This window comes from Oncorhynchus gorbuscha, linkage group LG26, assembly GCF_021184085.1.
Source record: "Oncorhynchus gorbuscha isolate QuinsamMale2020 ecotype Even-year linkage group LG26, OgorEven_v1.0, whole genome shotgun sequence".
NCBI lineage: Eukaryota > Metazoa > Chordata > Actinopteri > Salmoniformes > Salmonidae > Oncorhynchus > Oncorhynchus gorbuscha.
This window is the reverse complement of record NC_060198.1, coordinates 28,023,755-28,049,250: the sequence shown is the minus strand read 5'-3', so window position 1 is coordinate 28,049,250 and position 25,496 is coordinate 28,023,755. Positions and strand designations below refer to the sequence as shown.

The window sequence follows — 25,496 nt, the reverse complement described above, 5'->3', positions numbered from 1 at the left end:
TGGTCACTGTTACTAAGTCTGCATGTGCATGTCTGTCTCTGTGTGATATAACATAAAACATCAACTGACAACCTGAGGTACAGATATATAGCTAAGTGTGCAGACAATACGAAGCGCTTGAACACTTGACTCATCAGTCCTGAGCATGAAGGCCGTTGCTACCATAAAGTTTGGGATATTTTAGCACTGGCTCACTCCCTGTCTTTCAGCCAATATGTTGTAGTGGGTCTTTCTCCATATACTCCCAGCAGGATTAGTCTGCCATAGTACACCTTAGCTACCGCAGTTTAACAAAGCATGTAACGATAGATCCACCTGTTGCCGTGGCTACTCTGTTCACCCCCCACCGCACATACACAAACACACACACACTTCTGAACCATTGGGCAATAGCCCCACACAACCCCCACAGTCATATTACACACACACACACACACACACACACACACACACACACACACACACACACACACACACACACACACACACACACACACACACACACACACACACACACACACACACACACACACACACACACACACACACACACACACACACACACACACACACACACACACACACACACAACCCATTGCCTCTACTCATAAGCTCTGCCCACTCAGGAATGAAGCTCTATGCTTGTTTGATGTATCATAAAATGGAAAAAAGACCAATAGAGTCTCTGTCTATTAGTGGAGGCTGGTGGGAGGAGATATGGGAGGATGGGCTCATTGTAATGGCTGGAATGGAATAAATGCAACAGAGTCAAACATGTGGTTTCCATATGTTCGATGTGTTTGATACAGTTCCAGTTGATTCCATTACAGCCATTACAGTGAGCCCGTCCTCCTATAGCTCCTCCCACCAGCCTCCTCTGCTATCTATATACAGCATATATTAATTTATTTTCTGTACCGTAATTCTATTTTATTACAGTATACTGTACGTCTGTGGCACGCCCCTCTGAATGTAACCCCATTGCATGACCTGAGGAGGTTGTATACTGTACGTCTGTGGCACGCCCCTCTGAATGTAAACCCCCTTGCATGACCTGAGGAGGTTGTCCGTAGAACATGGCAGCCACTGCAAACCCCTTAGGTTTCATCTGAAGTATCTGAAAAGAGCCATATTGCAAACAGGAATCAGAAGAATGTTGCTTTTGTGTTTGTCCTGCCGACATTATTTAGTCTTTTCCCATCTTTGTTTCTTTCATTTTTCAAAACAGCTTGTATTTCTTCTTTGTATTTCTTGATTTTACTGATATTTTTTGAAGAGTAAAAGCTACATGGGAATTCTTGTGATGTTTCCTTTAAAAAAAGTTAGTCTATGTACTCGGGAAGCTGTATATGAGGCTGTGTTCTGTTCTGTGTTAGTTCCACATTTGTGGTTTGGTTTTAGCACTTTGGATGTGTTGCAAGGAAAACTGCAATTGAAAAAAAAAAAGTTTTATAAGTAATTTCAACCCTAACATGTATAATGAAAAATAAGTTGTGACTGAATAAATGTAATGGTTTGTTTGTTCACATTCCATGTCAGTCTGAACTGCACCTTACCGATACTGTACATGAGACCATTTCAATAGAGTCAATTCAGAATGTAAACTCAAATTCCAATTCTAATTTCTTCTCATTGAGCATTGAAGCATTGAATTTAGAGTACTTTCTGAATTGAAAAGGAATAGACCCAAACCCTGACTAGCCTTTCAACAGCCTTCGGACTGGGTGTGGGCATCATAGTACCGCTATAACATTGGTTTATGTGATCGCTTGTCCAGTGGCAACTCACATCTGCCATCTTGTGGCAGGAACACAAATAGTCTCTGAGACACAGTACTGGACTGGTATGTACTGTCCCTTTAATGCCAGAGGGGCTTTTCTCACCTGTCACTCAGGGCCAAGGGGACATGGAAAAGTGATTAGACAATGTAATTAACCTAATGCATGAACTGCAATCGACTATGACCCCATTGATTACTATAAAATATATTATGATTGTCAATTTCCTATGGAACAGACAGATCCAAGACCCACTGTTTGCCTTCTCAACAAATAACTCAATCACATTTACTATATTCTAATTAATTGTTTTCCATGTTTAAAACATCGGACATGTCTGGAGGTCAGAGAGCGACTGTTGCTTGGATACGAAACTGCACGTGGTTGCTTGGTAACTGTTCAATATTCAAAACAATGGCTTTAATAGCTTTAAGCGTTGGACAGAGAATAAAATTCAATGTAACACAGCAGTAAGGCGAGATGTGTCAGGTTTTTTTTTCCAGCAAAGGAAATGGTTAGAGCATTGAGGGAAAAGAAAGGGAAAGGGGATACCTAGTCAGTTGTATAACTGAATGCATTCAACTGAAATGTGTCTTCCGCATTTAACCCAACCCCTCTGAATCAGAGGGTGAATGTGTGGGGTTATTACAGTAGAATATTATATACTGTAGTATAATAAGGTATACTACATAAATATAGTATTATAAGATATTCACAGCCATATCTTACTGGACATTGGATTGTATATACTCAAGATAAAAGGCTCTGGGAGAGTTGCAAGTCTGGCACCCACCAGCAGCTATGTATAGCCTCGCTGCACAGGACTGAAATGAACCGCTTTTTCAATGGAGTAGATGGGATCCGTCCTCTCGTTCTACCCTGTGACCACTAGATGTCCTCAGTGCCCAATGCGATTCCTGCACTCTGCAATAACACGGGGAATGGAAATGAACGACGAAACAAAGCACAATGCCAGTCAGCAGTATGCATAGGATGCATGTGGGACAGGTCACGTGATTAACATGTTTTAACAGGAATAGAAAAACCATGACAGAGGTACTTTTTAAAATGAGCCCTTCTGTTAGGTTCATATATCATCATCCCAGCTCAATAAACCTCAGTCTCTCCTACAGGTCAGAAATGTGAATATTTATTCACGGGTTTGACGTTCTCCCCGGGAAACATCTTTCATCAGATAATTAGGATGCAAAATGGCACAAATTACCATGGTACTAGTCTATTCATACAAATGAATCTCTGTATCAACTCCAGTAATTAGGGGCGCCAGTGGAAGGTTCAGTCCAGGCAGAAAGGGCACAGACACAGTCGCTGTAGGACGGGACATAAAACCACAGCCCTGCTCTGATTGATAAGTAAAGAGTGTTGACACGGAGGGTGTTTAAGGAACGAGTTTCATTTCCTCCCTCCACAGAGGTCATGTGAGTGAGCACAGGAAGTGATGTGTAAGAGAAACAAAAAGTGTGGTGGTTATGCTCTGGGAGGAATGCCCTCAGACCCCCTGCCGTGGGGAGTCTCAGCTCACTTCACTAAAAAAACAAATGACACTTTTGGGGATTATTCAGCCTCATCTGGTGTCAGAGTTCCCAGAGTTGATTTCCTGTACTGATACATAATAATTCTCACCATGCCTGAATGAGGTAAGAGGGTCTTAACGTCTGTGGTCAAATGTCTTAAATACAAGATGTGGCCGGGTCATACATGTACAACAAAAAGAACTTCCTATAAACTTCAACCTCCAGGACAAAAACCCTGTGGGACCTGCACAGTCAGATTACCCAGCAGTCAAAGGGCCTTTCATCAGCTGTGATGGATACAATCTAAAATCATCTGGCGTCTCCTGGAAAGGGCCTCGAGGGATCAGGGTTAAGGGGGGGGGGGGTGTATGGATGGCTATCCCTTCATATGTCTGTGGTTCACAAAGGGGGAGGGTGGGGGGAAGGGAGACAGCACAACTTCGGCTCACTTCCTGTCACAGGAAGCTACGAGCAACTTCCATGGTAATCATCCAGGGTGTGATTGAATTGTTAGTGGCATGATGGTCAAATGGAAAACAATGCAGCAACTGCTTTTCCATTTCCTTTTCTGTGGATCTTTCTCTTTTATTCTCTCCCTGTTTGAGTCTTGGGAGCCAAAGGGATTTGAACATTAAAGTGAGACAGCCTGGCTGGAATGCTTGGAGCAGGACTTTTAAAAGCAGGACTTATTCTGAATTATTTCTGAAGATGCATAATGCATGAATCAGAGTGAGTGAGAGAGAGAGAGAGAGAGAGAGAGAGAGAGAGAGAGAGAGAGAGAGAGAGAGAGAGAGAGAGAGACTACCTCACCCCCGACCTCTTGCCTTCCTTCTTGACTTATTTTTCTCATCAGTAGTATCCCTCACCTCGGTCTCGTCTTCTCACCTTTCCTCGATCTTTCCATCCACCCCATTGTTCTTTATTTTCCTCCCCAATGTGTTCATTCCACCAACATTTCTCTCTCTCTACTGTTCTCTCTCTCTACTGTTCTCTCTCTCTCTACTGTTCTCTCTCTCTACTGTTCTCTCTCTCTCTACTGTTCTCTCTCTCTACTGTTCTCTCTCTCTACTGTTCTCTCTCTCTCTACTGTTCTCTCTCTCTACTGTTCTCTCTCTCTCTACTGTTCTCTCTCTCTACTGTTCTCTCTCTCTCTACTGCTCTCTCGCTCTATACTGTTCTCTCTCTCTCTACTGTTCTCTCTCTCTCTCTACTGCTCTCTCGCTCTATACTGTTCTCTCTCTCTCTCTACTGTTCTCTCTCTCTCTCTACTGCTCTCTCGCTCTATACTGTTCTCTCTCTCTACTGTTCTCTCTCTCTACTGCTCTCTCGCTCTCTACTGTTCTCTCTCTCTACTGTTCTCTCTCTCTACTGTTCTCTCTCTCTACTGTTCTCTCTCTCTACTGTTCTCTCTCTCTCTACTGCTCTCTCTCTCTCTACTGCTCTCTCTCTCTACTGTTCTCTCTCTCTCTACTGCTCTCTCTCTCTCTACTGCTCTCTCTCTCTACTGTTCTCTCTCTCTCTACTGCTCTCTCTCTCTCTACTGCTCTCTCTCTCTACTGTTCTCTCTCTCTACTGTTCTCTCTCTCTCTCTCTCTACTGTTCTCTCTCTCTCTCTACTGCTCTCTCTCTCTCTCTCTCTACTGTTCTCTCTCTCTCTACTGTTCTCTCTCTCTACTGTTCTCTCTCTCTCTCTCTCTCTACTGTTCTCTCTCTCTACTGTTCTCTCTCTCTCTCTCTCTCTCTACTGTTCTCTCTCTCTCTACTGTTCTCTCTCTCTCTCTCTCTACTGTTCTCTCTCTCTCTCTACTGCTCTCTCTCTCTCTCTCTCTACTGTTCTCTCTCTCTCTCTACTGCTCTCTCGCTCTATACTGTTCTCTCTCACTCTACTGTTCTCTCTCTCTACTGTTCTCTCTCTCTACTGTTCTCTCTCTCTCTCTACTGCTCTCTCGCTCTATACTGTTCTCTCTCTCTCTACTGTTCTCTCTCTCTACTGTTCTCTCTCTCTACTGTTCTCTCTCTCTCTACCGCTCTCTCGCTCTATACTGTTCTCTCTCTCTCTACTGTTCTCTCTCTCTACTGTTCTCTCTCTCTACTGTTCTCTCTCTCTCTACTGCTCTCTCGCTCTATACTGTTCTCTCTCTCTCTACTGCTCTCTCACTCTCTACTGCTCTCCCTCTCTCTCTCTCTCTCTCTCTCTCTCTCTCTCTCTCTCTCTCTCTCTCTCTCTCTCTCTCTCTCTCTCTCTCTCTCTCTCTCTCTCTCTCTCTCTCTCTCTCTCTCTCTCTCTCTCTCTCTCTAGCCCAGCATCTGAACTACTGTGTTCTAGAAGAATCAGCTGTGTATAAATAATTCACATTGAGAAGTAGTTTCTGGTCAATGAGTATAGACTGACCCGCTGGCTGGCTGGCTGACTGGCTGACTAGCTGGCTGGCTGACTGGCAGATTGACTGGTGTAAGACGGATGAGGCAGCCGCAGGATGTATGCCTCTGCCCTCATTTAAGTTTACAGGAAGGAAGAACACACACACACACACAAACATGCACACTCTATCCTAGTTCACACTCCTTCAATTCAAAGACACATCAATGTCACAGAAAACCACAGAGCAGCTGATCTAACCGCTCATCCATACTGCAGAATTTGATTATAATGACTTGGTACGACAATAATGACCAAACACTCTGAGCATCTTTACCGCAGCAGCACATGATTTCTCTTCTTCCAATTGGCTGTGGTGTGATTTGTCCTCTCAGTGGGTTATAACTGAACTGTATTATCTGAGTGCTTATTGTTCATCGTTCCTTCCTCCTCCCCTGGAATGTCTGCCTGATGGTGAAGATCCCGGTTTCGTCCCAAATGGCAACCTATTCCCTAGATAATGCACTACTTTTGACCAGGGCCCTATATGAGCTGTGGTCAAAAGTAGGGCACTATATAGGGAATAGGGTACCATTTGCGATGAAACCTTGTCAGTGGGTTTGTCCTGCATCATTAGGGGTGAAACACTTTAACAGAATGATGAGCTTCTGTGAAGTCGTGTGATGGAGTAGATCGATAAAGATGTTTTGTAGAATTCATCAGCGATTGCACAGAGATAATTGTCCCCCTTGTTTCCCAGATTTGTTGAATGACGATAGTGAAAGTGATTGAGCTAATTTGTGGTCAGAATTGAATCATTACTGATATTGTGGGTTTCTATCCGCAGCAGTTGAATTCTGAACTGTGGCACAGGGATTGGTTGTGTACCACTTGTTCTACAGTATGAATAGATAGGTCTATTCTGAGAAGGAGAAGAGACCAGCAAGGATAGGTCTGTTCTGAGTCCTGTGCTTTTCATTCTCACCAATCAATAATGTGCTGGTGCCCGGTGTGGTGTTTATGCTTGTGGAAGCCATGTGACATTCTCTGTGGATTAGTGTTGATGTTATGCCACTCCCTCTCTGATTGGGACTGAAGCCTGGCCTGAAAATAATAGTCGTCTCGGTAAGAGACTGCATGTAATATTTGCTTCTGGGATGAAGTTGATAACGCCCATAGGGACACGTAATATGAGGATCATCAGCCTCAATGGAGCTTTTTGCCACCAGAAAGGGCAATTTGTTCTTAATGCAAGTTAGGAGGCTTTCTGAGTGACATTTTTTTTTTAAATTGAACCTTTATTTAACTAGGCAAGTCAGTTAAGAACAAATTCCTATTTACAATGACGGCCTACAATGACAGCCTACAATGACGGCCTACAACGGCCAAACCCGGACGACACTGGTCCAATTGTACGCTACCGGGCCAATTGTACGCCACCATATGGGACTCCCAATCACAGTCAGCTGTGATACAGCCTGGATTTGAACCAGGGTGTCTGTAGAGGCATCTCTAGCACAGACATGCAGTGCCTTAGACCACTGCGCCACTCAGGAATAGCCAATCTCCCTTTACCTAAATGTTGGCTGTGATAATAAATATGCATTTGAAAATCCTTAGAGAGTAGCCTAATGATAAGACAAAATTTCACTCACATTCCCTGTTAATCAGAGGAGGCTGGTGGGAGGAGCTGTGGGAGGACGGGCTCATTGTAATGCCTGGAATGGAATTAAGGGAATGGTATACACACAAATCAAACTTATGGAAATCATATTCCATTCCAGCCATTACAATGAGCATGTCCTCCTATGGATCTAGAAATGGCTTAGGCTACAAGTTGTAGAATGAATGAACATGAATCATTTCAGTGAATGTGTGTGAGGAACAATAATAATGTACGTGTACGTGTACGTGCGTGTGTGTGTGTGTGTGTGTGTGTGTGTGTGTGTGTGTGTGTGTGTCTGTCTGTCTGTCTGTCTGTCTGTCTGTCTGTCTGTCTGTCTGTCTGTCTGTCTGTCTGTCTGTCTGTCTGTCTGTCTGTCTGTCTGTCTGTCTGTGAATTAGCGCACACGGGCATGGATCGTGTGGGGAGGGGACAAGCGAGCAACTCGCATAACAGCGCATTGTATATAGCTGCATCCCGCGGATGCACGTGGGGATGTACATCTGCAAGAGCGGATAGGAGAGTAGGGACCAGGCGAACAAGACGTTCTTCTGCATGCAGCCTCTGCGCAAACAAGAAGCTTGGAGAAAAAAAACGAAAGCGCGTGTAAAGACTAATTAACACCTTTTTATTAGCCGGAAGTGTTTCTGAGGGGACTCCTTATGAATCCATGCAGTTAGCTAATTACACCAGATCACATACCGAGCACCATCTGTTCATTTTCGAGCGACAAGAGTTTGTTCAGTCAGACGCGGACAGTTCAATCAGTCTATCCTAGATTCAGTGGACTGCGCTTCCTCTGTGGACTGATGATCTTATGTTGTCTACACAGCCGTGGACTCGTGTTTTGAAACAATGGGTCAATGCATTAGGTTGAATGTGTTTCTGTAACGTCCGTGGATGATGGCAGGGGTACACGCTTCCGAGGCTGTGTCGGGACATTTGCTAAATCCTACCATTGCAGCCTCTCCTGCACAGGACTCGACACAAATAGCGGGGTTGAACAACAATGACGCCACGGTGCTGCCTCCGACTGGCACCCGGGCATACCTGGACATTTCGGCGGCTGCCTTTGCCCACGGGCACCCGGTCTATGGGGCGGAGGGAGTTTACACCAACGGAAGGTACATGGACCACGGGAGTCCTCGGACTGGCAGCAGCAGCCGTGACAATTCAGCCGAAAGGAGTCATGGAGGCGTGAACACACCTTGCGGCATTATGAAGGTTGGTTTGTTTTCATAAAGCCCACATGATCATGTCACGTCAATCATAGGAAGCTCCTTGAAGGTTGCATTGATGAGGGAATCATTATCTCACAGCTCTCGCAAAACCACATGAAGCCTTCAGGTAGCCAGTGATTAGCCCTCATTGTGATTCATTCTATTGTTATGGACCCAGGGTTAGATGCACTGTTTGTTAGTGACAAAGCTATAATAATAATAATAATAATAATAATAATAATAATAATAATAATAATAATAATAAAGGATGCTGAGTTGTTACTGTGTAACAAACTGGTGGTCTGGTCCCGGCTAAACATTTTGCCGAGGGAAATGTTGTGATGTGGTCTATCAATCGCGGTTAGGCTACACGTCTCAGAAACAGTTACATTGTTACAAAGAAGGTCGGACTAGCTGATCCAACGCTCTGAAGTTTGTGTGGTTTCCTTCTTCATGCCTTGAGGTGCTGATGGTGCCGCTGCGTCTGCTGCTGCAAGGTTAGGTCACCAAAGGTGAAATAAAGGTTGTCCTCTGCTATGAGCGCAGCTGAAGAATGGGTCTTAACAGTTACTACATCCCCTCCCTGGATAGTGGGGGTTGGGGGGGGCTTGTGGAGAAGCTCTGTGTAGGTGGGAGTTTTTGGAGAGAGAGTGGCATTCTGTCATTATGAGCCAGTTTGCTTAGCAACCGGTATAAAACCATGAAGCTGATCTATTTCCCCTGTTATTGAATTCCCCGTGGATGTGCAGGCGAACACATCTAAACACTTCCTGCTCTCTGGTTTGATTCGATCCCCGGGACCACCCATACGTAGAATGTATGCACACATGACTGTAAGTCGCTTTGGATAAAAGCGTCTGCTAAATGGCATATATATGTGCTTCTCTGAGGTGTAGGGGAATCCTTGAGCAAATGAACAAGTCCCCAAGTGTTGCTTCTCTTCACCCCCGGGTATTTTGCCCTGTTGATGAAAAGCAGTTCTTCCAGAAAATTCCATGGAATAGTATAATTCGAGGCTAAGGCCTAAATCCCTCCACTTCGAACTTCCCCCCAAAAGACCTGGAGCCATCGACTGACGTTCAAACTTCATAACAGAAACATTGCAAGAATGCAGAGCGGATCATGTTGTCAACATGCTCTAGGTCTTAAATCCTCTAAAGCTTATTCCCCCGAAATGTACTGTCCTGTTCACAGGGCCTTGTGTTGTTATACTTATAAGGATTTTGTTGCAGTATTTCTTGTGGTGCACCTAGCGATAAACACCTTTAGAGGTTTTCTTCTGTAAGTCAGCTCAGCTGTGTGGCAACTTTGATCTCTCTCCAACTGTTGCTATCGGAAGGACCCAGGATGCACCATCAAAGATGCTGGACAAATAGAACCATTCAAGGAGACTCATTCCTTCGCTAGAGCAATGCGTCTCTAATGTAGAGACTGCCTCGCCCCAGTCAGACAAGGGTTAATTGTCCGTATGGCTGACGTGATTCACGTTGAGGAAAGTTCACCACTGGATTTAGGGTCAACACTTTGAATGCCAGGCGTGAAATGCCAGTTGACAGACAACTCACCATAGGTTCTAAGTGTGTGACTCTGTCAGGCTTGCGTGTGACAACCCAATTAGATAACCGTGTCCTCTTTTAGCAGCGCATCAGAGCACCATTGTCTGTTTCCTGTTCTCATTCCAATATGGGATGTGTTGGTCCTACAGCACACTGACGTCCACTTTTATTCCTGTATGTCTCCCAAAGGCCTACTCGTATCCCTGGGTGTAAAATAGTCTATCCGAAGGGTCAGTGTTCTGGAACCGCTACCACAGGACAGTTAGGGTCAGCGGTTCTCTTAGATAGACTCTGCTGCGAATGCAGCCAAGAGGGCATGTTTATTCATAGATTCAGAGAGGAACGTCGCAACACAGTGAACTTTGTCGTCAGTCACAACATGGTCGAATACACAGATAGAGGGTGGCATGATGGGAATCTGGGTCAGTTCTCTCTGTAGTAGAGCTGGGCGATATGGACCAAAAAAAATCCATATCGTGAAAAATTGCCTGAATTGATGTGATGATGATAAATAGAAGGATAGTTTATAACGTTAATGTGCAACAAGTTTTTTAAACATTTCCTTTAAACTTACTAACTTACTACGAGTCTGATGGTTGTAGCCATCAACTGTCCCATTAACAATCACCCACATTAACACACTTATTTAATTTCAAACTTCACATTCCTCTAGTACAGGCTACGTATCGTAATGAACGATATCAGGAAAATGCCCGCAATAAATGATCATTTTTTATTTATTGTCCCAACTCTATCCTGTAGTGTGTTGTGGTGCTAGTGTAGTTCATGTGTAGTGTGTTGTGGTGCTAGTGTAGTTCATGTGTAGTGTGTTGTGGTGCTAGTGTAGTTCATGTGTAGTGTGTTGTGGTGCTAGTGTAGTTAATGTGTAGTGTGTTGTGGTGCTAGTGCAGTTCATGTGTGTTGTGGTGCTAGTGTGTGTTGTGGTGCTGGTGTAGTTCATGTGTAGTGTGTTGTGGTGCTAGTGTAGTTCATGTGTAGTGTGTTGTGGTGCTGGTGTAGTTAATATGTAGTGTGTTGTGGTGCTAGTGTAGTTAATGTGTAGTGTGTTGTGGTGCTGGTGTAGTTAATATGTAGTGTGTTGTGGTGCTAGTGTAGTTAATGTGTAGTGTAATGTGGTGCTGGTGTAGTTAATGTGTAGTGTGTTGTGTTGCTAGTGTAGTTAATGTGTAGTGTGTTGTGGTGCTAGTGTAGTTCATGTGTAGTGTGTTGTGGTGCTAGTGTAGTTCATGTGTAGTGTGTTGTGGTGCTGGTGTAGTTAATGTGTAGTGTGTTGTGGTGCTAGTGTAGTTAATGTGTAGTGTGTTGTGGTGCTAGTGTAGTTAATGTGTAGTGTGTTGTGGTGCTAGTGTAGTTAATGTGTAGTGTGTTGTGGTGCTAGTGCAGTTCATGTGTAGTGTGTTGTGGTGCTGGTGTAGTTCATGTGTAGTGTGTTGTGGTGCTAGTGTAGTTAATGTGTAGTGTGTCATGGTGCTGGTGTAGTTCATGTGTAGTGTGTCGTGGTGCTAGTGTAGTTAATGTGTAGTGTGTCATGGTGCTAGTGTAGTTCATGTGTAGTGTGTGTAGTGGTGCTAGTGTAGTTCATGTGTAGTGTGAGTCGTGGTGCTGGTGTAGTTCATGTGTAGTGTGTCGTGGTGCTAGTGTAGTTCATGTGTAGTGTGTTGTGGTGCTAGTGTAGTTAATGTGTAGTGCAGCTGGAGCGTCAGTACCCCACACACACTAACGTTTCATCAGCCTGAAACATGAGCTGCGGGGTCTGAGAGGACTAAAATGGGGAGTGGGGTAGAGAGGCAAATGAGCAATTACAGCATTGTGCTCATTACAGAGTTATTCCGGAGGTTGGAAAACAAACTCGTTATTTTTTTAAACCTCCTGTTTGGACTTGATGTGTCAATGTATGGCATGAGGGAGCAGTGGAGAACCCATCTGTGTGTATATTGTTGAACCAGCCAAATCCTGCAAGGCTGTCACCCACTTGGCGTGGTGAGTGACTCCCATGGTGGGAGGGAAGGGAGGGCTTCTAAAGTGGTTGGAGGGCACGGGGACAGGTTGACCGGGGGACTGTTCCAGTCTGTTTTTTTAAGCAGGGCTGTGGACAGCTGCAGGCTCCTGCCCTGCCTGCCTCACTTTAGCTGACTTGGGGAGACGGCTGTCTGCCTTGCCGGCCTGCCAGCACAGACCAAGAGAGGGATAGGAAGGATTTTCCCCCAGCACTGTTGTGACCAAAATGTGTTTCTTTATCTCCCTCCCTCCCTCCCTCCCTCCCTCCCTCCCTCCCTCCCTCCCTCCCTCCCTCCCTCCCTCCCTCCCCCTCCCTCCCTCCCTCCCTCCCTCCCTCCCTCCCTCCCTCCCTTGCATGCTCTGAGGGGTTTTTGACCTCTGGAGCAAATAAAAGGTCAGTCTTATTCAGAGCGGTCACTGGAAAGATGAACATTGTCAGCATGACAACAGCAGAGCAAAAAAACATGACGGGATAAAATAATAACAGATGTTGTACAGAGTAATACACAGAACCTTAACCATGGGGCTTTGTGGTCACGGAGCTAGCTGTTGGGACCTACCATATAGCCCAACTGCATGCCACCACACCTCTCCACTCCCTCTCTTCACCAACTCCTCACCCCAGTCCCCAGTCATGTCACTGAGGGGCAGGACATCAGCTCGTCCTGTCATTTATTAAACCCCTTTCCCCTTTATTAACCCAGTGTGTCCTACTGCTGGTTGGCTAACAGGAATCCAGCTCTCTATCCTGTACCAGTCGTCGTCACATGGCTCTATAATACATTAGTCAAGCACTCAGAGAGTGTGAGAGTGAGATTAGTTCTCTATGTGACTCTCGCTCTCTCTCTCTCTCTATCTCTCTTTGATAGAGAGAGGTATGTGTCTGTTATAGAGATAGAGAGGGAATATTTTTAAAATATGTGTCTGTTTTAAGGAATGTTTTGGATCTGCAGTATCTTAGGAACTCTGATTTGGATTTGAGCAGTCTTACTTACTCCTTTAAATCTAGGTCCTATCTGAATCCATCTCCAGTCGCATTCAAGGAAAGAGATGATTCTAGGTTTACATGTCGAAAGGAATCTCATTCTCATTCGAGCATAGACTCTGAGGTGCGTCTGTCAAACCATTCCCCCTGTTCTGGTGTTGTGGTGGGGGAAATTCCGCTCTCGACCTTTACCAAATAACCACTCATTGGCTTTGGATAAAACCCCACCTCCACCCCTACAGTCATTAAATACATAAAGACCTTATAAGTTTACCCAGATGTCTCATAGTCTTTATCTAGTTTGGGAGTGCCAGAAATTCCCCAGATCCCCAAATCCCCCGAGCCCCAGATTGATCCCAATTGCTGCCCTGGGCAAACATGGAATTCTTTCCCCAAACGTTGAATCCTGGGATTTACTTCATCCACACCAGGAATCGGAGAAGCACCGAACTCAGTCAGAACCTTCTAAAATAACACTGATTACATGCTGATGGATCCCATCGGTACCGCTTGGCGTGCGGTAGCAGAGAGAGCAGTCTATGACTTGGGATGACTTGGGTGGCTGGAGTCTTTAACAATATCTAGCGCCTTCCTCTGACACCGCCTGGTATAGTGGTCCTGGGTGGTAGGGAGCTCATCCCCAGTGATGTACCGGGCCATACGCACTACCCTCTGTAGCGCCTTGCAGTCGGATGCTAAGCAGATGCCATACCAAGTGGTGTTGCAGCCAGTCAAGATGCTCTCAATGATTATGAATATTAAAGATCACAGTTAATGTCTCCTCGTCTCCATCACTATGGTAGAACACCCAGAGACATCATGGAAATGAAGTTTCCACAGTCTCACTCTGGACAGAGGACTATGAGGTGAAGGGGAGGCAAAGGATGAGGAAGAGGATGGGGGGTAGATGAAGATGGATCTGGATCATGGCAGATGGATATGCGTGCTCAGACTTCTGCGACTCTCTTGGCTGTTGATCTCAAAGCAGCCATCTGTGCAACGCACACATTACTTTATTTGGATTCAAAATGAAGCATTGACATGCAAAGGTCCAACATATTGCATATATCATGCATGTGTACGGGCACACCTATCCCAATACTCCTCTCATCCCAGGCACCTAATGCACTTATCCCAATACTCCTCTCATCCCAAGTTCAAACAATCAACACTAACAGCAGGAGACCGCAAGCTCTTGGACATCAAGTTTGATTTTTGGAGATAAAATGTCACGATAAATGAAAAGTAAATCGCGTGTACTCTTTGTTCCAAGTCCATAATGCCTGAGTCCATATTGTGGATCACGAGGACAAACACTAGCAAATGCCCATCCTCCTATCCCAGTTGAAAGCACAGTTTGAACAGTGAACAGATTTCTCTGACTGCCATTTTCTCAAGCACCACTTTTCTTGCCAATTCGTTTGAAGACCGATGCCTCATAACGTCCACTGTGAGGTTTTCTAAAATATTTTAGTACCTCACAAATAAACTCATCTTAGCCACTCAAACACACAGAAGCATTTGGTCTCTTCGTCTGTCCCATATGGGCAGTGAAGCGTCATGCTAAAGATCCCTGTTTGGTCCTAAACGATTTACTGTGGCACCTGGCCAGGGCTTCAGAGCAGAACTCTTGTAACAGTACTGAGAGAAGAGTGACTAGTAGAACCATGCTCTTGTTTCATGGGGGGGCTCTCCTGAATTTTTGTCTTACATATCTTTCCTTTATTTGTTTTGCTTGGGGATAATGACTTGTGCTAAGTGAACAGGAACCTCAATCATCTGTGTGTGCAATTGGGGCCCAGATAAAAAAAAGCTTTTTGATCTGATTTATTTGGACACTGGGGTAAACGCCTCATTTTAACGTGCCTTTACAAAGCAACAGTGATGATGCTGACAGACAGAGGTAGTGGCAGTGGTAGGGACAGTGTTATTTGGTGTACAGGGTTTATGTGGTCCTCAGATGTCAGAAGAGCAGCTAGGATAACATTGGATTCTGGAAAAAAAGTCTGATCAAAATGTCTGTTGAAGTCTCTGAAATGAGGTCTCGATTTGAATCAATGTGAGAAGTGAAGCGGTATTTGGTTTTGGAGTCGTCACACGGGGTGATCTACCGATCTGAGGGTTAATTGCTGCACTCGGGCCATTAGAAATGGAGAAGTAACGATGAGTAATATTCTGGACTTTATCCGCTCAATATTTCCCAGGGTCCTTTGGGCCACTATGGCGCTGGTGTGATGAATGAATGTGGCGGTATCGCTGCAGCAACAGCCACTCCGACAGTCTCTTGTCATCTGACATGTCGTTTGGTGGCCTTTCAGATCTCACTTCCCTCTCTCTGACTGAAGTGACTTCCTTTAATTGGATGTCTAGCTCTTCTTTTTGTTCTGAGACTTGGCTGAAGGAAAGACATGGAAAACAGAGAGACAAAAAAATATCTCATAAAAAGGATATGGTGGTCGATAGGCTGAAGTACAACAATGAAAAGAAACCAAATGTCTTTTCGTTGTCATTTTAAAACATCAAATATGTATGACAGAGGTGAGAATCCGAATTGGGAATCGTCAGAAAGAATTTTCGAGAAGATTGTCCTCCGGAAAGTTTTGTGACCTCTTAACAGTTTTAGCTTCTTCTCCCAAAAGTATTAATCTCTAGCATTTACTTCTGATCGAACAGGGGTTAACTAACCTTTGATGTTTCGCCCTCCCCTTCACACTCTGTCCTCCATTGCCCTCAGTCGCGTAATGTCAGCGTGTTTGATGGAATGTTGTCGAGAGATCCAAAATCACTCGCGAGCCCATTCAACGTGGGCCACGACCCCCTCTCTTTTTCTCTCACCCCTCACCCAAGACTGACACCTTAAGTACCCAATCCCCCCCAGTAAGATGCCATTGGAGGAGGACTGAAACACAGGAACTCCATCTTCAGTCTAATCCCACTAACCAGGTTTAAGGAACAGAAAATAAACACTTTCTGTTTCAGTTTTTAAAAATTATTTCCCCCTTAATTAAAGTGGTAAAACTGAGAGAATAACAGGAAAATCCACAGTGATTCCTCCTGGATTAAATGGCTGTGTTTGGGCAAGCAGCTGATCTGTTTGATTTGGCCAGCGGTGGACAATGTCTACACATCCACACCACTGCATTCGTGTCTCCCTCGTTACTTCCTCTCTACTCCCCAGGTGTTTTCCTAGTTACTAGTCCACTGAATAAACCAGCTCTGCACTTCCTTCTGGCTGTAAAGGATAGGGGGGGGGGGTGAAACTGAATACTCCCAAGACATTCCGCAACAGGAAGTGAGCTCAGCATAATCTTTTAGATTGTGGTTAGTCACGGTGCAGCACACACCGGCTAGTCGAGCGTTATTAGCGCTAGCCACCAAAACAAAGGAAAATTACCTCAGCAGTCAGCAATGTGGGCCAGATATATTCCTGAAATCTGCTACTCCACAAACATACTGTCTGAGACATACTGAAAGCCAATCATAATTGAGAGGTAAATCCTTCACAACTACAATGAGCCGAGAAAAAAAACATAATAATAGAACCTTAACTAACACAACAGGAAGGAGGAAGTGAGGTCGCTGACCTTTGACCCCGTGGTTGAGTTTCCGTGTGGCGAGCCAGGAGCCAGGGGGATGATAAGCAGTGAGGGAGGGAGCTGAGTGTTAGAGGGTAGAGAGGTATGTATCTCTACCTCTACCCAGGCCTCTACCCAGTTTTCCAGCGACAGGGGAATTCTGATGGGCCCACAGCCCAGCCTGCCTAGTTCACAGAGTAGCAATTATAGTGCTCTCGTGCCCTGACACTGTCAGAGAGGACACTGCTCTAGTCAAGCGTAATAAACGTGTGTGTGTGTGTGTGTGTGTGTGTGTCTGCGTGTTACAGAGTGTGTGTTTGCATAAGTGAGAGCTGAGAGTGAGACTTTGACATTTACACACTGTCACAATGTGTTTTGCACATAACACACTGCAGCGCGGACACTTTGCCCCTGGTTGAACACAGTGCAAGTGTGTGTTCGTCGCTTGGAACAGTGCATGGGAGTGGAGGTGTAAACTGTCCTATAGGATCAGGGACCCGTGGCTCTGCTGGTGCTGTGCTGCTTGTCTCCCTGTGCCTCCTCTGCTGCTGTGTTTAAAGAGCTGTTTCTGTGTTGCCTCTCCCGCCACATGTGGCCTCGTTCAGTTCATTTCCTCTATCCCCACACAGTGCTTAAAACCCCAGTCCACAGACCTAGACCCAGTCAGCAGCCTATTTATAGGCTGTGGCGAGATTGTCTGCCCTACAATAATGAGCACGTCTTTCATTTGTTCTCAGCCAACCAACCAGCATCCTCAACCAGCCCAATGTTTTGAATCAAGCCCAATGTCCTCAACCAAGTCCAATGTTGTCAACCAAGTCCCTGTGTGTCTTTGTGGCTGTGAAGTGAAATGTGATGGGGTTAGTGTACCATCCTGCTGTAGTCTATAGATCACAGGGGCCCTCATAGGGAGGGGTCCATCATGCAGAGGGCTCACACAGTCAGTCAGTCTATTCCAGTACTTGTGGATTTACCCATGTGGTTGATGATTGGCAGGCCAGATCGTGCCAGCCACTCACAGATGGTGGCACGGCTTGCCTTGGGCACAGATGGCAAAGGATGAGGAGGAACTGGGTATAGGAGGTGTGTGTGCTTGTGTGCTCAGTCACGTGTTTCTTTAAGACATTCGTTGTCTTTTGTTAAGCGTGTGTGTGTGTGTGTGTGTGTGTGTGTGTGTGTGTGTGTGTGTGTGTGTGTGTGTGTGTGTGTGTGTGTGTGTGTGTGTGTGTGTGTGTGTGTGTGTGTGTGTGTGTGTGTGTGTGTGTGTGTGTGTGTGTGTGTGTGTGTGTGTGTGTGTGTGTGTGTGTTTTGAGTGTGCCTGTCTTTCTGGCTGTGTGTAGAGTGTCATCTGAAATGGAATTTGCCAAGCGAGCAGACAGCAATTTTTCTCAACAAGGGGAAAATTCCCTGTCCTCTGTGACAGTCGATTTAGAAACAGAAAATGACCAGTTTGTTGCTTTGTGATGGATTAATTACACGTCTCATTCCAATTTAGCACTTCCCTTTGGACTTGGAGTGTACATGCATGTGCGTTTGCACGTGGCGTGCATGTGTTCGTCTGTGCGCATGTGTGAGAGAGAGGATGAGCAACATAGAAAAGGGGAAACCTAGTCAGTTGCTCATTGCGTTCAACTGAAATGTGTCTTCAGCATTTAACCCAAGCCCTCTGAACCAGACAGGTGGGGGGGGGGGCTGTCTTAATCAACATTATTAGCACCTGGGGAGCAGTTGTTGGATGTTCACTGCCTTGCTCAGGGGCAGAATGGTCGATTTGTACGTTGTCGGCTTAGGGATTCAATCCAGCAACCTTTCGGTTACTGGCCCAACTCTCCTACCCACCAGGTTACCAAGTATTTGATCATAGCACTGATTCACATGTACAGCCCCAAAAATGACAAAACATTCATTTAACCAGGTAAGTTGACTGAGAACACATTCTCAGCAACAACCTGGGTAATAGTTACAAGGTAGAGGCATGAATGAGCCAATCGGAAGCTGGGGATGATTAGGTGTCCATGATGGGCAGATTGAGAATTTAGCACCAGGGTTAACACCATTACGATAAGTGCCATGGGCTCTTAGGTGACCACGGAGGGGAAGGACGCACATTTAACATTTCATCCAGAAGACGGCACCCCAGTCACCGCCCGGGGATATTGTTTAGACCAGAGGAAAGAGTGCCTCCTACTGGCCCTCCAACACCACTTCCAGCAGCATCTGGTCTCCCATCCAGGGACCGACCAGGACCAAACCTGCTTGACATCAGAACCAGCAGTGGGATGCAGGGTGGTATGCTGCTGGCTAACATAGGTACAGCTTAGGTAAACATACGCATAGCGCTGGTGGCTTGCGTTCTGTCACGTTGGAACTAATGTGTTAGATGTGGTTGTGTATTGAGTAGTCATTGCTTTATTCATGCTCTTGTCCCTGTATGTGTCACTCACAGTAGGTTATAGTTAGGTCCTACAGTACAGAGGCGCAGACACACACTGCTACTCTGGCATGCTATAACCACACAAATACATACACACTCGTACGAACACACACACACACACACACACACACACACACACACACACACACACACACACACACACACACACACACACACACACACACACACACACACACACACACACACACACACACACACACACACACACACACACACACACACAAACTCTAATCATAGATCATTTGTATGCATTTTGGAGTGTATTTGCATATGTGTATAAGGGGCTGGTCGAGTATATCCCTCTCCCTATCTGTGTGTGTGTGTGTGTGTGTGTGTGTGTGTGTGTGTGTGTGTGTGTGTGTGTGTGTGTGTGTGTGTGTGTGTGTGTGTGTGTGTGTGTGTGTGTGTGTGTGTGTGTGTGTGTGTGTGTGTGTGTGTGTGTTACTTTAGAATAATGTATAAATCAGCCAGAAGTATATCAAATATAATATATTAGGGATCAACTTTGTGTCCAGGGGTCTTGTGTTGTCCTCAGCTTTTTATGAACAGAAGGCTCTGCTAACAAGATGATCTGTGTGCAGTGGTGGAAAAAGTACTCAATTGTCATACTTGAGTAAAAGTAAAGATACCTTAATAGAAAATGACTCAAGTAAAAGTGAAAGTCACCCAGTAAAACACTACTTGAGTAAAAATCTAAAAGTATTTGGTTTTAAATATACTTAAGTATCAAAAGTAAATGGAATTGCAAAAAATATACTGAAAGTATCAAAAGTAAAAGTATAAATAATTTCACATTCCGAACATTAAGCAAACCCGCCGGTTTTAAGCTAGCCAGGGGCGCACTCCAACACTCAGACATCATTTACAAACAAATGATTTTTGTTTAGTGAGTCCTCCAGGTCAGAGGCAGTTGATGACCAGGGCTGTTCTCTTGAGAAGTGCGTGAATTAGACCCTTTTCCTGTCCTGCTGAGCATTCAACATGTAACTGGTCCTTTTGGCTGTCAGGGAAAATGTGTGGAGTAAACAGTACATTTACATTTACATTTAAGTCATTTAGCAGACGCTCTTATCCAGAGCGACTTACAAATTGTACGTTATTTTATTTAGTAAACGTTGTCAAAGTAAAGTACAGATACTCCAAAAACAACTTTAGTAGTCCTTTAAAGTATTTTTACTTAATACTTTACACCGCTCTCTGTGTGTGACGCGTATGTTTGTGTATGAGCATTAAAGTCTGTCACTGTGTGTGTGTGTATTTGTGTTTGTGTCAGTGTCTCAAGGCGAGAGATAGAGAGAGGGAGGAAGATTGCGAGGACGCTGTGTTATGCTGTGTTATGCTGTGTGTGTGTGTGTGTGTGTGTGTGTGTGTGTGTGTGTGTGTGTGTGTGTGTGTGTGTGTGTGTGTGTGTGTGTGTGTGTGTGTGTGTGTGTGTGTGTGTGTGTGTGTGTGTGTGTGTGTGTGTGTGTGTGTGTGTGTGTGTGTGTGTGTGTGTGTGTGTTTGCGATGGTCAGTGCATGTGTCAGTCAGTGTCTCAGAGAGGGAGATGGAGAGAGGGGGAGAGAGAGGGAGATGGAGAGAGAGGGGGAGAGGGAGAGAGAGGGGGAGATGGAGAGGGTAAAAGCAGTGTTTGCTGAGTTTGTAATCTGATCCTGAGACTGAGCAGTAACTAGAGACCCAGCACTGAGAGGAGAGCAGCAGAGAGTAGCAGGAGAGAGCTGTACTGCAGTACTCACACACACACACGTCTCTCTGTACCACCAGAAAGTGCTACAGGGACATGTAGAGGAGAAGCTGATCTTGTCGTAGTTTAATCCATGAACTAATGTCTATTAATTCATGTCTTTTTTGTGCATTGATAAAAAACAGACTGGCAGGTGAATGATTAAATGGATGCCACTAAGTTGATCATCATTGCTTTACCTGTTGATTTGGATAAAATGAGCAGAAAGGGACATGCAGTACAGCCTGTCAGAATCCTATCAGACCATCAGGACAAACCTTAATACGGAGACCCAGTTTAGAGTGTTAGATTGGGACACGGATGAACCTTTTTAGAACCATTTTAGATGGAATCAAAAGGGTTCTGCAGGTCAGGGAGGGAGGGAGGGAGGGATGAAGGGTGTGCAGTGGACTGGATCAGAAGCCAAGGACAGAAGAAATCCAATTGTGTGTGTGTGTGTTAGAGGTTGCTGCATTGATGGATTTGGGCCTGGGATTGGGGTCGGGGTTGGTCTAATGGGTCAGGATGTGTGTGTGTGTGTGTATGTGTGTGTTTGTCCATGCTGCGTGTGTGTGTTTGTGAACATGTCCATGTGTTTATATGTGTTGGGTGTTAGACATGGTTATCGCTAAGGGCTCAGACACACCAGTAGTGTTAGCTGGCTGAGAGTACTTAGCACCACTGAACAGAGTGCGCACCGATTCTACATCGTGTGAAAATGTTGGCAGTCGGACGTCCACAGTGGGTGGTCCGGAAAACACAGAGTGCTGAAAGATCGGCAGACGAATGCTAGAGTCACGTTCGGTGTAATGTGTGCGAGCCTTAAGATACGGTCTTAGTACAAGGTGTGTGTGTGTGTGTGTGTGTGCGTGCGTGCGTGCGTTCGTGCACGTGTGGGTGCGTGTGCGTGTTTGTTTGTGTGTGTGTGTGTGCGTGCGTGTTTGTGTGTGTGTGCGTGCGTTCGTGCGTGGGTGCATGTGTGTGTGTGTGTGTGTGTGTGTGTGTGTGTGTGTGTGTGTGTGTGTGTGTGTGTGTGTGTGTGTGTGTGTGTGTGTGTGTGTGTGTGTGTGTGTGTGTGTGTGTGCGTTCGTGCGTTCGTGCGTGCGTGGGTGCGTGTGTGTGTGCCTGCGTGCGTGCGTGGGTGCGTGTGTGTGTGTGTGCCTGTGTATGTGGGTGATTATGCAAGGGATTGGCCGGAGATGACTGAGGAAGTAACCCATGCTGTGCCAGCGGTAAGGGGATAACACATGGATCAATGCCTGCTACTAGACTGCTCTGTGGAGTGTTCAAACATGGATGGAGGAAGAGAGAGACAGGGCAGAAGGAGGTGGAACCACATTGGTAAAGGGATAGAGAGAAAGTGCTTCAGGTGCTAGTGCATTAGGACTTCTCATCACTGTAAGGGTTTTCCTTAGGTGAAGTAGAGGCGGACCAAAATTCAGCGTGGTTGTTATTCATTGTACTTTAATAACGAAACTGTACACGAATAAACTAACAAAACAACAAACATGCAAAAACCTAAAACAGTCCTATCTGGTACAAAACACAGAGACAGGAACAATCACCCACAAACACACAGTGAAACCCAGGCTACCTAAATATGGTTCCCAATCAGAGACAATGACTAACACCTGCCTCTGATTGAGAACCATATCAGGCCAAACATAGAACTAGACAAACTAGACATGTTACATAGAGTGCCCACTCAGATCACACCCTGACCAACCAAAACATAGAAACATACAAAGCAAACTATGGTCAGGGTGTGACAATCACCCTAAGCAGGTGGTTGGGTATTTCTATAAATAATGGGGCCAATGTGTGACACTGGGATAAAACATTTGAAATGGTTTGAAACATAAATAAAAAGGGATTTTCATTCAGTTCCACATGTGTACTTAGAGGGTTGAAAGTGAATACATGCAAACTGGCCCATAACTCCAGCTATACAACAACATAGAACTAGGACTATACATCCTTTAAGCAGGGTTCATACAGACACTGACTATTCAATTCAAGGATTATCACTTTCATTTTTTAATTAATTTTTTAGGCCTTGCCAATGTATTGATATTCAAATGATCATTACTAAATATGTGAAAATAATGTTTTAAATCAACATGGGAATTTGATAAAATATAGTTTTGATCCTCTCTTTTTTCATCTTTATTTAACCAGGCAAGTCAGTTAAGAAGCAATTCTGATTTACAATGATGACCTACCGGGGAACTGAACTGCCTTGTTCAGGGGTAGAATGACAGATTTTGACCAACACTTTCAGTTACTGGCCCAACACTCTAACCACTAGGCTACCTGCCTCTAACCACTAGGCTACCTGCCTCTAACCACTAGGCTACCTGCCTCTAACCACTAGGCTACCAGCCTCTAACCACTAGGCTACCTGCCTCTAACCACTAGGCTACCTGCTGCCCCTCTTAAGGGAATGACATTAAGAAAATCAAGATTATTATCAATGACTAATCAACAGCTGTAACAAGTTGTCCAGTGTCGGAAATCCTCACTGGTCCCCTAGTTTATAGAAAGACCCAACTTCACCAGGTCCCGGTACTCTATTGGGAAAGTGGCCTGCCTGTCCTTTTTGATGTTTCCAGAAAGCCTTTTTCACAGCCTGTTTCCAAGAGAACAGAGGGACCAAGGACCAGGGTTGTGGTCATATCCATTTCAGTTTAGGGCAATTCCACAGTAATGGAATTACACCGAGACTCCGATTTTTCACTTTACAATGTATGCCCCCCCAAAAAAAACATTGATTTCAAAGTTGAACAAACCATAGAACTCTATACACAATAATTACATTGAAAAAGTACACAGTAAATAATAATACAACACAATTACTGGAAAAACTATGCAACGTTTGATAACAGAATGACAGTAATCGCCCTCAGTTATATTATTATAATATATTTTTTAACCCCTTTTCCGTGATATCCATTTAATAGTTATAGTCTTGTCCCATCACTGCAACTCCCCTACGGACTCAGGAGAGGCAAAGCACAACCCTGCCAAGCTGCTCACTTAACCCAGAAGCCAGCCACAACAATGTGTCAGAGGAAACACTGTTCAACTGGTGATCAAGTCAGCTTGCAGGCACCCTGCCCACCACAAGGTGTTGCTAGAGCACGATGGGACAGGGAAACCCTGTCCGGCCTAACCCTCCCATAACTCGGATGACACTGGGCAAATTGTGCAACACCTCATGGGTCTCCCAGTCTCAGCTGGCTGTGACACAGCCTGGGATGGAACCCAGGGCTGTAGTGACACCTCAAGCCTTAGACTGGTGCGCCACTTAGAAGGCCAAGTTTTATTATTTTTTTACACACTTTATATATGCACAGTTCTTCACGTCAATGTGTTTTTGTAACATTTGATGTGGAAATTGTTAAAATAATTCCTTGTGCACAGTGCTTTGTTAAACTTCAATGAAAATCAATGATTTTTGTTTGGTATACATTTTAAAGTAAAATATCTGCTGAGTCCCAGCGTAATTCCGTTAATGTGGAAATGCCCTTCAGTCAATTCAGGAAGTGAACTGAAATTACAATTACAAATTTGTCTCATAGAAAAGTATTCAGGAGAATTGGAATGTGAACTTACTTCCTGATGACCAGGTGGCGAATCGCATCTCTGCATGTCTGGCAGACATATCAGTGTGGATGACGGATCACCACCTCAAGCTGAACCTCGGCAAGACGGAGCTGCTCTTCCTCCCGGGGAAGGACTGCCCGTTCCATGATCTCGCCATCACGGTTGACAACTCCATTGTGTCCTCCTCCCAGAGCGCCAAGAACCTTGGCGTGATCCTGGACAACACCCTGTCGTTCTCAACTAACATCAAGGCGGTGGCCCGTTCCTGTAGGTTCATGCTCTACAACATCCGCAGAGTACGACCCTGCCTCACACAGGAAGCGGCGCAGGTACTAATCCAGGCACTTGTCATCTCCCGTCTGGATTACTGCAACTCGCTGTTGGCTGGGCTCCCTGCCTGTGCCATTAAACCCCTTCAACTCATCCAGAACGCCGCAGCCCGTCTGGTGTTCAACCTTCCCAAGTTCTCTCACGTCACCCCGCTCCTCCGTTCTCTCCACTGGCTTCCAGTTGAAGCTCGCATCCGCTACAAGACCATGGTGCTTGCCTACGGAGCTGTGAGGGGAACGGCACCTCAGTACCTCCAGGCTCTGATCAGGCCCTACACCCAAACAAGGGCACTGCGTTCATCCACCTCTGGCCTGCTCGCCTCCCTACCACTGAGGAAGTACAGCTCCCGCTCAGCCCAGTCAAAACTGTTCGCTGTCCTGGCCCCCCAATGGTGGAACAAACTCCCTCACGACGCCAGGACAGCGGAGTCAATCACCACCTTCCGGAGACACCTGAAACCCCACCTCTTTAAGGAATACCTAGGATAGGTTAAGTAATCCCTCTCACCCCACCCCCCTAAGTTTTAGATGCACTATTGTTAAGTGACTGTCCCACTGGATGTCATAAGGTGAATGCACCAATTTGTAAGTCGCTCTGGATAAGAGCGTCTGCTAAATGACTTAAATGTAAATGTAAATGTACTTGAAATGTACTTGACCTCAACCCTGCCAAGAACATTTGGAAAGTCCCAG

General features: G+C 45.3%; 1 protein-coding gene across 1 annotated transcript in view; it reads left to right on the top strand.

Moving 5' to 3' along the window:
• Positions 1–7,782: 7,782 nt before the first annotated feature.
• LOC124015199 (inactive phospholipase C-like protein 2) overlaps positions 7,783–25,496 on the top strand; it is a 109,145-nt gene continuing 91,431 nt past the window's right edge. The window contains exon 1 of the mRNA XM_046330234.1: positions 7,783–8,559. Within this exon, the coding sequence (XP_046186190.1) occupies positions 8,236–8,559 (324 nt within the window). The 5' untranslated portion in view covers positions 7,783–8,235. The remainder of the gene's footprint in view (positions 8,560–25,496) is intronic.